The sequence below is a fragment of the Micromesistius poutassou genome (assembly GCF_964030765.1).
Source record: "Micromesistius poutassou genome assembly, chromosome: 11".
In the NCBI taxonomy this organism is placed as follows: Eukaryota; Metazoa; Chordata; class Actinopteri; order Gadiformes; family Gadidae; genus Micromesistius; species Micromesistius poutassou.
In genome coordinates this window covers 14,259,414-14,275,350 of record NC_140281.1, presented here as the reverse complement: position 1 = coordinate 14,275,350, position 15,937 = coordinate 14,259,414, and the positions used below count along the sequence as shown (strand labels likewise).

Here is a 15,937-nt window from a genome sequence, read left to right as displayed (position 1 = left end):
AGGGAAAGCACGTCACCTCCGCCGTTCGCAACCGGAAGTAGGGTTAATTTTTATTCACAGGAAAAAAAACACTCAGCTGTTGTTGGAAAAGAAAACATCCAAGTGAGTTTTATTCAAGCACGCCGTTGTTTCTTCCACCGATGTTTCTATTGCGATGAGAAATAGCCAGATCCATTGCTTGAGACGCCTATTGTGCTCGTATTCACTTGAATCTAATTTTGATTGTTTTGTTGCGGGCTAGCCGGGGCTAGCGTTAGCTTCCCATCACTGTTGACTTCCATGCTAGCACATTAGCCACAGTTAGCTCGCTTAGTAACTAGCTATCACTGCTGCTGCATCTGTAGTTTTTGTGATAACTCTTATACGCTCCCCAAAAACAATTTAACATATATTCAAAATACAGCCAATGTTTTATGATTGTATAATCCACAGTGTGCGCATCATTTATGTTAACATCACATCGTAGTAACGCAGCCTGCTAGTCCTTAAATACGATGTATGTGTTATGACGTCAAATGTTGCTGGTTGTGTGAAAACAAAGTTTATATATGTCGTCGGTGGGATTATTTAAGAAAGTATTATCTATCATTGCTTGCAGGCCATTGTTTTAGTCTGTGAAAATGGTTGTAATTTGTCCTTAACAGTTCAGGTGTTTTATTTCAAGGATAGGTAATCCATCACTATTCATTTTCATATTGAAGATTGATAAAAAAACAAAATGATTTCATGAACCATAGGGATAGACATACTTGATGAATGATCTTATCTTTACTAATATTTCCATAGAATGCCAGCTTCCAAAAGGAGCTCAGAGTCCCACAGCCCCCAGGCTAAGATGATGAAGCTGGAGGCGGATGACGAGGCTACTCCAGGTGAAAATAACAGCTCACATAAAGCAGAAGATGCCCATGAGAGGACAGTACCTCCATGGACCAAGAAGAAAGATCCTCCAACAGCAAAGCAGGAAGACGAGGAGGTTGCATCTTTCCTCCAAGAATCCAAACCAAGCCCTCGTCAGAACGACTCAGACCCCCCTCTTAAAAAAGCCAAGCTCTTTATCGCCACAAGTGCCTCCTCTGGAACGGCGTCTCCACAGAGCACTGAGTCCATGTCCTCTCAGAAGAGACCGGCCAGCACAGAACTTTCCAGAACCGTGTCCTCCGACTCGGACGGTGAGACGAGCCTCTTGACGCAGACAGATGCTGGTGACTTGTCCCGGTGTGTCACAAAACACCACAATCGAGCCAAACGCGCCGCCACCGAATTGCTGGTTGATCAAACGGCCGCTAGCCAGACGCTAGATGACAGCAGGCCTCCTTACCCAACAGAAATGGACCACAACTACGGCAGGTCCTCAGAGGGTTCCAGTGACAGCAGTGTTCTGGACGAGAGCGACAACACTGAGACTGAAGTTAACGTGAGCTCCGTCACTGGTGCAGAGACCACACAGTGTATCAATATCGCATCACTACCATTGCTACAGGCAATGCCGTACTCTGTTATACAAAGTACACACCCAGCAGCAGAAGCCAAGAGACATAAAGGTGAGGAATCTACAAGGTCCACTGCTAAAGCAGGCAGCAGAACAGAACATGTAAATAGCAGGCTAAGTGCAAAGCATGAAGACCATAAAACAGAGGTTTCCTCGGAGAGAACCAGCAGAGAACCAGACAGCCAGAACCACATTGATGGGAAAATAGTAGAACCAACGCCACCAGCAGAAACATCAGACCCCAGCTCCAGTGACAGGAGCCTAAATGTTACAGCTGAAGTAAATATGCCTGCCAGTCAATTGGAAGAAAGCAGTGGAGGTTTAGTAGAGCTAGAGGCTATTGCGTATCCAGGTGCAGAACCAGAAGCAGAGGAGACCCAGGACCCTGCCCCAGAGGATCTGAAGCCAGACATAACGCATAAAAGGGAGGCAGAAGAACATAAGCAACAGGATGTTACTGAGCGATCTGCCGTCACAGAGGCAGCAAAAAAGACAGGGATAGAATTTGATCCAGCATTCAATCAAAATGACCAGGAACAGGCGATGGCAGGTCCCAGTGAAGGGAATTTGACACCAGCCAAAACCCTGGGCCCACAAGAAAGGGAAGATGAAGCCCAGGTTCAAACAGAAAAGACACCAACAGCTGAGCCGGTACTGCACGACCCGACAGAACTGGGCAGGGAAGAGACATTAGCTAACTGTTGTGGAGTTCACCAAGTGGCCGAGAATCTCAGGAGCCCGCCTGGCATCCAGGCTGACCTAGGTGAAGAGATCAGGGTTGTACCAGTGGCTGAGGAATCCATCGCTGCTCCAGAGAGTGCTGCTGAGTTACAGTTGGTCCATGGCGTCCAGGAACCCGATGACAGCACGGTGTCCAGCTCCTCTGAGGTTGTAGTGTCAAACAGTGAAGAAATTGTGGGAAGAACGGTGTATGAATGTGTTACTGTACAAGAGCCAGAAATCACCTCCAACCTTGGTTCTGCAACTTCATCACAGGGAATGTGTGACGTGGCCCCTGCTGAGGATTCACAACCTGAGGTTATGCAGAGCGTCCACACCTCCACAAGTACAGTTTCAGCACAGTTAACTCTTACGAATCCTCACAGTAGACAAATGGAATTTGAGTGTGTATCTGAATGCATCGCTGTACAAGAAACTCCAAACCTGGTTTCTACGACAACTGACACACTTCCCACTGAGAAATCGGAACCGGATGGGACCCAGCACCTTGATGTCACACCAGGTACTTCTAGTGGCGGTCCAGAACTTCTACCTGATACTTATAGTGGGGTTATAGCTGACTGTGTGGCTGGTGGAGACGTTCAGCCACAGGTAACCCTGAGTTCTTCCACAGAAATCCTAGGGGAGAAGCCAAACAAGGTTATCCGAGAGGCTACAATGGAGGAGGAGGTGAGCCTGAATGTTCACGATGACAGTGCAGTCCCAGGACTATCTTCTCATAGTCAGGACCATATGGTGGTTAGACCATTGAACAGTGAGGAACAAGATAATGCAAATGTGGAATCTACAGCAACATTGGTGATAACCAGCACTATGCCAACACATGGTATGCTACATTTTGAGGAGGCCAGTACAGATTTATCCATTTCAACACCTGTACCATCTTCAAATGAAAACAATGAAGTTGTCTTTGAATGTTTAGCTGAAACATCTTTTAATATGGATTCTACAGCAACTGATGACCAGATACCAGGACATGCACAGGTTATAATGGAAGGTGGTCTACACAGGGAAACCCATTCAGCTGATAACGGCAGTGTAGATGTAGATCCTAGAGCTTCACAACATGTAAGGATAAATGCTGTTAGTAAGGAAGGAGAAGTTGTAATCTCTGAATATGTACATGAACAAAAGACTGAGATGAACATAACGTCAGAAAATATTTCTCTCACTGCACCTTCTGACAAGTTAGAGGACAAGAAGATTCAGAGGTTTAACTATGACTACACCGGTATGTCTAGTGAGGCTCCAAAACATCTGACACTTTCAACTTCTGATTGTGCTCCATACATGGAGATGACTGAAACCAAGCCACAACTTTTCAACTCAGCCCGGGAAAACGAAAATCCAGAGCAGGAGGAACAAAGTATGGGCACGTCGAAAGACGGAGCTAGCCAGCTGATCAAATATGAAATGGTTACTCAAAGTATTCCTGTCCAAAGCCTTCAGATAGCAGCAATGAGCATGCCGTCACAACAAGCTGCTACTCCAGTACCCAACAAGGAGATGAAAACCCAGAAAGAAGTCATGGCTATGGACAAACACGTATTGATTGCAAATTCTCAATCAAATCTAAATCAAGACAAAAGTTATGAATGTCATGCTGTGCAAGGTGTTCAAGTTGACGTAACAGCTGAGAGCTTCACAACGTCAGAGGTGATGGATGAAGAAAAAGCTAACAGTACCAATCTATCGTATGAGATTTCAACACATCCTTTGATTATCACATCAGAAAGCGCAGTGAATGAGGATGTGATTACCCCTGAATGCACGGCTGCCCCAGAGGCTGAGTCATACAAAGACATGCACACTACCAGCACATCAGAGGAAATGCATGACCAGGGAAAAAAAGGACATGGAGTTCAAGGAAACAATAGTGGTATTGAACACGCCCCCACTCACAACAAGGAAAAAGAAGTGGATATGTATGATAAGATGGCAGCAGATTTGCATAGTGCAACCACAGATGGTGTGCCTAATTTCATAACTGCAGCAGATCAGCAATTCCAGGTGATTCATGAAGCACCAATCGCTGATTATGTTGAAGAAGGATATTTGATCTCCAATGCTGAACTTATGGATAAGGAAACCACCATGGAAGCAGTAGCCTACGTGACAGGTGACAAGAAGGAAATAACATTAGTGGAGGAGAAATCACATTCTGTCCTTGAAGATTTACAAGAAGGGGCTGGACGTGTCATTGATGAGGTTGAGGTTAATGCATCACTGAGTTCCACGATAGGTCAAGGTCAGGCACAGGTCAACAGTGACATAATTGTTTTTGTCTGTGGTCAACAAGAGGGGCTTGTAGTTGTTGAGTCTTCCACTGTAAATAAGCCTGATGGTGAGGATGTCACTGAGCAGATGGACACAGTCGTTCAGTCAGAAGGGGAGCCAAAAGGTTTCCAGGTTGTATATGAAGCCATTAGCAGCCCAGAGAGCACCATAGACGAGGAGCTCAGTGTTGTGCCAGGAAGCATTCGGTTACCCAATGCGCCGAAGAATGATACCCAAGTGGTGGAAGTTGATTCAGCAGCCATCTCTGCTACAAGCGAGGTAAACGTACGGATAATTCCCACACAAGTGGCAGATGAGCAAATCTATGGAAAACCTCCAGCCTGTCCCCCAGACAGTCAATCAGACATGGATAATATTGAAACGATGACGTGTGAGGAAACTGCAGAGAGTTCTTATACATTGCCCATTGAGCACACCAACGGTGCAGTAGACATGGGAGATGTTCTTATGAACGCCACCAGCGATGAAGTCCCAGAGCCTAACATCCAAAAAACAGAGGTGATGGCAGATGTTTTGGAAGAGACCACCAGCGACAACATCCCAGAGCCTAACATCCAAAAAACAGAGGTGATGGCAGATGTTTTGGAAGAGACCACCAGCAACAACGTCCCAGAGCCTAACATCCAAATAACAGAGGCGATGGCAGATGTTTTGGAAGAGACCACCAGCAACAACGTCCCAGAGCCTAACATCCAAAAAACAGAGGCGATGGCAAATGTTTTGGAAGAGACCACCAGCGACAACGTCCCAGAGCCTAACATCCAAAAAACAGAGGCGATGGCAGATGTTTTGGAGATCACCAGCGACAACGTCCTAGAGCCTAACATCCAACAAAAAGAGGCGATGGCAAATGTTTTGGAAGAGACCACTAGCGACGACATCAAAGAGCAGAACATCCTAAACAGAGAACAGAGGCTAGAGGGACTAATGGTGAACACCAGCAATGAAGCCCAAAAGCAGAACCTCCAAACCACAGAGGAGAGGAGAGAGGTTCCAGTGGTGACCACAAGTGACGGAGTCGCAGGGCCAAGGTTCCAGAAGTTCAAAGAGATGGGAGAGGTGCTGGTTGTTGCCACCATTGACCACATCCCAGAGATAAACATCCAAAACACTGAAGAGATGGGAGAGGTTCCCATTGTGACTACAAGCGACAAAGTCCCAGAGCAGAACAGCCAACACACAGAAGATATTGTAGATGTTTTGGTGGAGACCTCTAGCAATCACATCCCAGAGCAGAGCTTCCACAAGACAGTAAAGATGGCAGAGGCTCTAGTGGTTGCCGCTAGTGAGAAAATACCAGAGCGTAACATCCAAAACACTGAAAGGATGGGAGATGTTTTGGTGGTGGCCACCTGTGACAATATGCCAGAGCAGACCATGCAACAGACCGAAGGAATGGGAGATGTTTTGGGGGTTACCACCTGTGACAATATGCCAGAGCCGACCATACAACAGATGGAAGGAATTAGAGATCAAAGAGAAGAATCGATCCAAGAAGCCAACGGAGTACCAGAGTCCGTAGAAATGCTGAAGGACAACGGACTACAAGAACTGTCCCAGGTGACACCGATAGCCACAGCGATGGCCCCAAGTGAAACGCCTGACAGTTTGTCTCAGGACGACATCATGGAGTCCCTCACTGTCCCAGAGAGTGCTGATCACACAGACATCATCACCCAGGCAGCAGCAGCCTCTGGCCTCACCACTTCTCTGTCGGAACACTTGAACTCAGACGGGCAGAAGGTAGAAGCTGACCAGGTGTTGAATCTAAACGGAACCTCTCAGAGCTTGTATTCTGCCATAGGCGTCCATCAGTATCAAGGCATGGAGCAGAGCACCGTGACAAGCTCAAATGAAGAAGCAAGAGAAGATATGGAGGTCAAGTCTGCAACAAATACAGTGCCAGTGGCACTGCTGGAGAACTATATTCCATCAGTTTCAAATCCTGATCAGCAAGAGGAGCAATTTGCAGAGAAAAACCTAGATGCCACTGAGCGTGAAATGGAACACTCTGCTGTCTGTGAACCACAAATGCGTGCCTATGAGAACGCAAGTGTTGACATGACTAAATGTGTAGAGGCGAGCATGGACAATGCAGAGTCAGATATGCAGATTTTGGTTGACATAGAGCTCGGCCACCAGGTTGAGGTACAGGATGAGAGCGAAATGGAAGACCCAGATCTTGTCATAATAGAAAAGTCACATTCAGCAGTGGAAATGCCTTCGGTGGAAGTAGAAAATGGTGGCGAGAAAAGCCCCATCAATAACGCAGACAGCGCCACAAGTATCGCAGACGTCGCCATAAGTATCGCAGACGTCACCAAAAGTATCGCAGACGTCACCAAAAGTAACGCAGACGTCACCAAAAGTAACGCAGACAACAGCGTTCAGAAGGCAGAGGAGACCAACAAAACCAGCACGCCGAGCGTCACTCCCGATCCAAAGGCAGAAGTGACTGTTGAAAAGCCCAAGAAGCAACAGATGAACACACAGGCCAGAACCAAAGCCCGCCTGGCTGCACTCGCTGAGCAGAAGGCCGCTGCCTCAAAGAGGGCAGCCCAGCGGCAGCAGCTCAACCTCCTGGCACTGTGTGAGGAGATTGCAGAAGACATCGCCACGGACAGCATGCTGTTGAAGAGGATCGAGGAGGAAAAAATTGCTGCCGCCGCCAAGATGGAAGCCATGAAGACGGAAAGCCGATCTGTTGAAATGCAGGAAGTCACTGTTGTTCCTCCTACTCCTGTTGGATCCCAAGCGTCTTCTCCACCTGTCAACACCACCGACAAGGCTGCAGCCGCAAAGCCCACTACTGCCACCACCACCAACCCCACAGCAGAGCCAGCTACGGCCAAACCGGTAGCTCCAGAACCACCCAAAAGAAGGTTTTTCGTCAGCCAGATCGTCGTTCCCCTTAAAGCCCACGAGAAGAAGAAGCTGACAAGGTACCAGCGGCTACGACAGGTAGAACTTCAGCGAGAAAAGATGTCCTGGACTCGTGTGAAGAAGCTCAAAACTGACCAAGCCCATCAGATGTTGTTTTCGGATATTGATTTTGATTCTTCTAATCCGTTTCTAATGCCTCCTGTGGCGACACCTTTGACTCCCGTAGCTAATAAGCCCAGCGCAGCTGACACAAGTACAGCCTCAACCAGCGCATCAACAATCAGTGCTCTGCCTGCTATGCCTCAGGTCCCTGATGCTGCCGTTGCCAAACCAGATCAATCCAAGACACCAGAGCAATCTAAGGCAGTGACTACACCAGACCTGCCTCAGGTGGTTATGACACCAGACCCATCTAAGGTGGTGGCAACACCAGAACCGTCTAAGGCAGACCAAAAGGTGACGGCCACCAAAACAGACCAAAAGGTGACATCAACTCCGGCAAGGCCAGGGAGACCGCGGCGGGAGGCAGCATCACCAAAAGTTGATCCTGCCAAGGTTGTAAGTTCCAAAGTGGAGCCACAGAAGACTGAACCACCCAAAGTAACTTTGGCTAAGGGGCCAACCCTTAAAGTAACCCGATCATCCACCAGAAAGACCCTTCCAGCCAAACCTCCTCCCATGCCCAACGGTATGAATTCTCAGAAGGCAAAATCTGAGGTGGAGTATAAACCGTACAGACCCCGACCCAAGTACACTTTTGAGGACTTTGAGCTGGATGATGACCCACCTCCAGTAGTCCAGAGAAGACCCATGCCTCAACAAAGGCCTGGACAGCAACCAGGCCCAAGCCAGCAGTCCACTTCCAACACTCAAGTTAGGCCCACGTCTCAGTCCACAAACCCCACAGCTCAATCTAGAACGACACCTCCATCAAAACCCATGTTCTTTTCACAGACTAAACTACAGGTCACACCTGTTAGGCAAGTCTCAAGCCAGTCAAAGCCTGCAACCTCAACTCCAGTTATGTTAAAGCCGGTGACTTCAACTCCATTTCAGTCAAGTCCTGCAATATCATCTACAGTTCAGTCAAAGCCTCTTACCACAACAGCTTCCCAGTCAAAGCCCACAACTTCAGCTACTGGTCAGCTGAAGCCCGCCACTTCAAACGCATCCCAATCCAAGCCGATGACTCCTCCAGTTCAGTCAAGGCCTGTCACATATAAGGCTCCACAACCAAAACCTTTCACTGCAAGCGTTTCTCAGTCCAAACCGTCCATTGCAGCTGCCCCACAGTCAAAGACTATGATTGCTGCAGCAACTCAGCCCATTTCTGCTGTTCCACTTAAACCGACCCAGAAGAACCAGGTATCGGATAGCGTTGGTTTGGTACCAGGCAAGGCCATTCCTATTGGACCCCCTGCGCCCCAAACACCACAACCCAAGGCCGACCAGGCACCCAAGCCTCAGCCTGGCTCTCTTAAAGAGCTGGAAGTGAAACCTGACGTGGAGACCCCAGTGTTGATACCTGCCGTTCCACAGCCTGTTGTTTGCATGGAGACACTGAGCTTCCAACCCCCTGCTACACCACACAACGTCAAATGCCAGGTAACTGCTCAGATTAAGATTCCTAAACATTTATCAATCCACATTAAAGACAATGAAATTAAAACAATCAGCCATATTGACTTAACTTAACATATTGAATGTCTTTGCAGTGTCTTTGGTTTGATGCAGTGTCTTTTGGCCTCTGATTGATCGTTACTCCTCTTTTTCTCCTTCCCCCAGCACTCCAATGATGAGGTGTCTCCTCCCCCTACATCATTTTTACTTCCGCCGGAGGAGCAGCAGACATCTTCAAACATGATGGAGCCGAAGGAAGAGAAGCCTGAAGGTTTATTTTTAACACCTTCACCCAGCCACATACACCCAATTCGTCACAGCTTTTATTTGTTTGTCATGACTTTGCTCAAGGGTAGATGTGTCTTCCTAAATGGATTTATTTTTTGTAATGTTCCACTCTTGGCTAATCACTGCAGGAAATAGTGATTCAGCACTGCTACAAATAGAGTATCCAAAGGCAGGCAAAGGCCTAGAATAGCTCAACAGTTGATAATAGCTTATAAGTCTTGCTATCGAATGTCAGAGAAATAAAACAGCTGGACTAACCGCCAAGGCAAGCTTTTGTAAAAATGGATCTGTGTTTGTGTTTATTGCAGTGCATTATAGTACAGCCTAATGTGATATAACAATAATCGGAAATTAAATGTACTCCAAATAAGATAAAGCCTATATATTTTCGATATTTTCAGTCAAATCTCCACCTCCTTCACCCATGAAAGCCTCCCCTCCCGATGAGCAGGCGGAGGCTTCCAAGCCTGCAGAGAAGACCCCGGCCCAGCCTTCTGAACAGTGAGCCCTGAATCCCCTCCCAACTTCTAAACTATCAGTACTTTGTTACATCCATATGTTGCAGCTGAACTACCAGCTCCTCTTTCTTAAATCCATATGTTTCAGCTAAACTACCATCCACTATGATTTATCCATGTGTTGCATCTAAACTACCAGCCCCTCTCTGTTATATCAATGTATTGCAGCTAAACTACCATCCACTCTCTTATCCATGTGCTGCATCTAAACTACCAGCCCCTCTGTTAAATCCATAGGTTGCATCTAAATTACCTGTGTTAACGGCTGTTTCCCCCCACAGCAGGGTGGCCAAGGCAGAGAGCAACACCACTCCTCTCTCAGAGGCGGCTCTGCAGAAGGAGGTGAAGAAGCTGAAGGACACAGACAAAGATGGCAGCCAAACCATCATCGTGAGTCCCTTGCTGCATTAAATTCCAACCCTATGTTTATTTTCCTAATTAACTAGGAGCTAAGGATGAGCTATCCCACAATATACCCCTGCCAGCCAACAACCGACCATCCATAGCCCCCACACCATTGTTAAGCACAAGCTACAAGCGGTTCACAAAACCAGTTCCCAATGAGAGGCCCAGCAACACAGAACCGCAAGATGACTGGAAACAAAGCGTGCATTCTAGCTAGTTTATACAAAGCTCTGTTGTGTGGTGTCTTCATCCCGCCTTGGTGAACATGCTGGAGTGTGTTCGTTTCGTATGTATGGTGTCTCCGTTAAGCCTTGGTGAACATTGGGGTGTGTTTGTTTTGTATGTATGTTGTCTCCATTAAGCCTTGGTGCACCTGTGAACATGGGGTGCGTTTGTTTTATGGCGTCTCCATTAAGCCTTGTTGAACCTGTGAACGTGGGGCAATGCAGTTTGTTTTGTTTTGCAATGCAGGACGCGGGGCAGAAGCACTTTGGGGCGGTGGCCTGCAGTGTGTGTGGGATGCTGTACTCTGCCTCCAACCCTGAGGATGAAACCCAGCACATCCTCTTCCACAACCAGTTCATCAGCGCCGTCAAATACGTGGTGAGAGCGGGAGGGTGAATCTTTCGGCATCTCACGACTCGATTTGGATTTGTGGGATCAGGATTAGATTCAAAACGTTACCGTATTCAGTAAATAGCCAAATAATGTAAACCCACAAAAAAAAAACGAAGGAAACCTGTAAATTGTGATTTGATTCGGAAGCATAGAAGATTAGAACCACTATTTTTGCGGGAATCTTTTTCTTTTATTCAACCCCTAGGTTAGACCAGGACTCCCACACAGTCCACTCTCTGAACCCTTGATCTATAAGAGCAGTATGTTTGATATGCTATTCCTAATGACATGTTGTGTGGGTTTGATCATGTAGGGTTGGAAGAAGGAAAGGATCCTGGGAGAGTATCCGGACGGGAAGATCATCCTGGTCCTCCCAGATGATCCCAAGTACGCCCTGAAGAAGGTAAGTCTGGCTCACCCCTTTCCCCTGGCTAAACGCTAACCCTGCTAATCACTAACCTGGCTAGCCTAGCTAACCCTGCTAAGCGCTAGTCGGGTTGTACTCTTCGATATTTATCAAACCACGGTTGACCAGGCTAGTACCTAGGGTGTTTGACTCCCAGCCAGAAGCCAGGTTGAGCCTCAATGTCCACAGATTAAACATCTTGGAGCAAGATGAACCACTAACCAAACACCTCTCCCTTAGTGACATGCATCTGGACCTTAGATACTCTAGTCTAGATACGCTAGAAAAGAAAAGTTACTATAATATACAAGTTAAGATATATGCAGTCATTGATATAATGGCATTGACTTCATGCTGTGTGTCTGCTTCAGGTGGAGGAAATCAGGGAGATGGTGGACAACGACCTGGGCTTCCAGCAGGTGGAGACAAAGTGTCCGTCCCAGACCAAGACCTTCCTGTTCATCTCCAACGACAAGAAGGTGGCCGGCTGCCTCATCGCAGAGCACATCCAGGAGGTACCACTTTTTATGGGTTTGCTCAGCATTATTCAAGGCAACCGCTTAATATATACAAATATATCGACAATATGATTGAAGATCGTTAATAATCTACAAACGGGAGTATAGTAAATCAAATGTAAAAATACTCGCTGTAGTTATCCGAGAGTTATAAGAAGTTCAGGGGGAGATGGTGTGCCGCCATTTTGGATCCACCACAAAGTGTCTATCCCTTTACCACTCGAGTGATACTGTGTGTGTGTGTGTGTGTGTCAGGGCTACCGGGTGATCGAGGACCCGCCTCCAGAGGGCTCGGAGAAGGAGCAGGTGATGTTCGAGCGCCAGAGGGCGTGGTGCTGCTCGTCTACGTCGGAGCCAGCCATCTGCGGCGTCAGTCGTATTTGGGTGTTCAGTATGATGAGAAGGCAGGGCATCGCCTCGCGCATGATAGAGTGTCTCAGGTTAGTGTCTATATTTTACAGGTGTTTATAGAGGTCTGTCTATATTACACTGACAGGTCTTGACCTAGGTAATGAGATGTTTCTGTGGGACCATGTGGATGAGGGCTGGTTTAAGCAGACTCACCTGGCAAAGTTTGATTGGACTCTGGAGCTGGGTGAGGCTGCACACCTGTTGCACATTGAGTAATAAGTGTGCACAGATTAAACCAGTCATCTCCACACAAACTCAGGGAGATGTTCATTAACACAACTTTCACATAACCCGGATTTAATTGGCGTGTGGTGTGCTACACTGGCCAGTGTAGCAAAGTCCATTGCTACAACAGAGTCCAATCAGACTCCGCCAGGTGAGGCTGCAAATAAGTGACCTTGTTTGATGGTTATATAATAAACAGTGCCTGATTCATAGGTTAATGTTTGTATCAAGTTTCAACGCTGTGTTCACAGAATGTATTTTGTGACTCACTTTCAAAGACTGTGGGGGGAACTATGTGGTTGGAACTAACTCTAACACCACCCTCTGTGTTGTGCATCAGGAACAACTTCATCTACGGCTCATGTCTGGGCAAAGACGAGCTGGCCTTCTCGGACCCAACGCCGGATGGCAAGCTGTTCGCCACGCGGTACTTCGGCACCTCGCGCTTCCTGGTGTACAACTTTGTTAGCGGCACAAGTTCCTCAGAGCCCAAGACTGCCGCCGTGTGACCAGATCCAAGGTAACGGTAACCATAGCGATCTGGGACAGCGGGATCTCCGACCGTGGGACTCGAAAAGGACCTGCCCCCATCTCACCGTTCACACCGTGACGAGTTAGCTCGTTAACCACAGAACCAATCACAAATGACTGGACACTGCTCCTATTGGGTTTCAATCTCAGGTTGAAAAGCAACAAGCTGTTGTTAAATAAAATTCACAATTTAGTTTTAGCCCTTTTGCCCCCACACTATATTTTCTTAAAATTTTTAAGTTGACATTACTTTCATTGAAAATATACGTTTTACACGCATGACTCGACAGCAATAGAACACAAAGAACATCTCTCTTGTTTGGTATCCACTTTAACATTCACTTTTAATTTGAAATCCCCATTGTCAAACTGGGGAATACGGCAGCAGACTGCATCCAATGTAGGGGTTATTCAGAACAATTAAGTCTCACACATTTGAGAACCTTCTGGGCCTTCAAGGTGTTTGTCAGATCCTCCCTACAGTGAAGTCCCAGTGGTTGTCACCTTATTGGTAAGGGATGTTGGTGTACATGGTTCACGATTGGTCAGTTGGATTTTGGGGGCGTTGTCGCAGCAGTTGCTTTTGGTTATTGCAGCAGTTTGAATTCCAACTGCCCCTTCAGACGTGTTTATTAGCTGAAAGCTAGAGTACCACATATATCAACCTGGAATACTGTGCACGTTGTTACTTGTTGGGAGGTGTAAGACCAGATGGATGATCTCAACTTAGCACACGCCGTTGCTTTCGTGAAACGGAAACGCTGCACTATGCAAACAAGCAGCCACCGCGCTAGCAACTTAGCACAAGGCTACACATCACTCTTGCTGTTCTGAAGGAAGGCGTTTCTCTGCTGAATGGAACCAAAGCTATCCGCTAAACCAGCAACCTGCCCACCGGGAAACAGCCAGCTGCCATGTCCCATAATATCAACAGGTGGTTTTAAAGTCCAACCATAGGGAAACGGCGCTTCTGAAGTAGCTCAAAATACATGGTGAACGTGGACATAATCATACATTTGGGAGTTTTTCTGCCCCTTTTCAGTTGGGATATTGGAGACGTATTCCAGGAGAAGCTTGGCTCAGAACAGACATTCGGGCATTATATGTTCGTGTTTGATGTTTCTTTACTTTTCATGTGGCCTGACACATTTCCTGAGCTGAGCCAGATTACCGTGCAGTAACTCAGCAAAACTTGGTTGCCTAGTAACCAAACGGTTGTTTTTTTATATTTGAAATAAGTATGTTACTTTGTTTTGTGCCTGGACTGAGACCTGAGTCAAACTCGACACCTGTTCATGTTTTCCACACCTGTATTTTTCCACACGCTCTTATTTTGTAGCTGACATTGTTGAGCTCTATTAGTTGGCGTTTTAGCGCTGCGTAACATCCATATGGTATAAATGTATATGACTTTTATCAAGTGAAATTCTAAATGCTATATCCTACGTTTTTATGATCATGGGAGAAGATGCTCAGGTGTGAGCAGTGTATATTGTTGTCCATACGTCGAACAGGAAACAGGAAGTCAACGTCGATGATCATCGTTTAGCGACCCCACCAGTGTCATCGCTCTGCTTCGCCCCTTCCTGTTTGAAATGTTGCTTTTAGAACGATGTCTTGTGTATGAAAACATTTGATTTATACGAAGCTGTTGATGTAAATATTTATTTAAGTAATAAACGATTTTTAAAAATGTTACATCCGTTCCTGTTTTTTAAAGAGTGGCAGGGTCATGCCAGATGGTTTGGGACACAGACCCATCCGGGAAGGCCTCCTGGAATTGTTTTGAAAGGTCAGGCATGTCCAAAAAATACTTGTCAGGTTATTGGATGAACAATCGTTCCATCTATTCTACGTCAATCACATAGTTCCTCATAGGATGCTGATTGGGCTGTTTTGAATACAGGTCATTAAGGAGCAGGTAGGGGTTGGGGCCTCTTGCCTACAGGTTAGATATTGAGGTTTGAATCCAGAACCTTTTTCTCTGGGGCACCAATAGACTATCCTGCCACTAGCTGCCAATCCTCTGCTGCTCTTTGTGATGTTATGGCCTCACAAACCTAAAAAGTCCCACACCATGATTTTTTTCACTGGGTCTCTAGTTCTGTGGTCCTTCGTGTTGCTGTCTCCGCCTAGTGGCCAATGTGAGAATCAAGCAGCACTCAGCATGTCAGCAAGTCACAAGTCTGATTCATTAATAGTCCATGCATATTCCCCTTAGGAAGAGATGGCTTCTATTTACCTGTGATGACAGTAGTGGTCTTGTCTAGCTCAGCTGGTGGAGCAAGACATAAACACTGCCACAGTTAAGATAGATACACACTCAAAAGTATTGTAAGACACATTGGATAAAAGGGCCCAGCATTGGCATAGTTATTTTACTTTAGTTACTTTTATTTTAGTTGTATTTCCATGTTATGAATGATGAATGAATGAATGCCTTTTATTGTTACTATACATAGTACAAGTAGTAGTATTAAAAGGATGTTATGGGATTGTTGTAGTATATTATTTGACGGTAGGGTAGTGTATACATGTTGTGTGTTGTGTTTACATGTCGGGTGATAGCAGTGTTTTTTTTGTGTTTTCACACGGATAAGAGGTCCCCTTGTCCAGCATTCCTGTCTTTTCCTGTCACAACACTAACCAGCCTGGTAGCAAGAGCAGCAAAACAAGAGCAGGGCACACTTAGAACAACATGGAGACTTCCTCACGCCCAGCAGTGTGAAAGCACCTCTGCTTTCAGACCAATCACCCAAAGAAAGCAAATGATTGGGTATTTTAAGCCCGGTGTTAATTTAGCCTTGTTTACATGAAGGACGTTTCGGGCTCTCTTGGGATTAGAATGTTTTTAGGGAAATGGGACTTTTAGAATCTTCCCTTGGGTGATTCTGATTGGACCAGCAAGTTTATGTAACATTTTCCAATTTTTGTATTGCTGTAGAAAATGCACTTAAAATTAGACCTGGGCAATAAAACAATA

The 15,937-nt window shown here is 46.4% G+C and overlaps 1 protein-coding gene across 1 annotated transcript; it reads left to right on the top strand.

Annotated features, from left to right (window-relative positions):
- Positions 1-69: 69 nt before the first annotated feature.
- Positions 70-14,617, top strand: LOC311355389 (uncharacterized protein). The gene is made up of 10 exons (XM_084475160.1): positions 70-102; positions 787-9,019; positions 9,200-9,305; positions 9,724-9,823; positions 10,122-10,230; positions 10,717-10,848; positions 11,177-11,266; positions 11,641-11,784; positions 12,043-12,227; positions 12,764-14,617. The coding sequence occupies exons 2-10, from the start codon at positions 788-790 to the stop codon at positions 12,930-12,932; spliced, it is 9,267 nt and encodes a 3,088-aa protein (XP_084331286.1). The 5' UTR covers positions 70-102; position 787; the 3' UTR covers positions 12,933-14,617.
- The last annotated feature ends 1,320 nt before the right edge of the window (positions 14,618-15,937 follow it).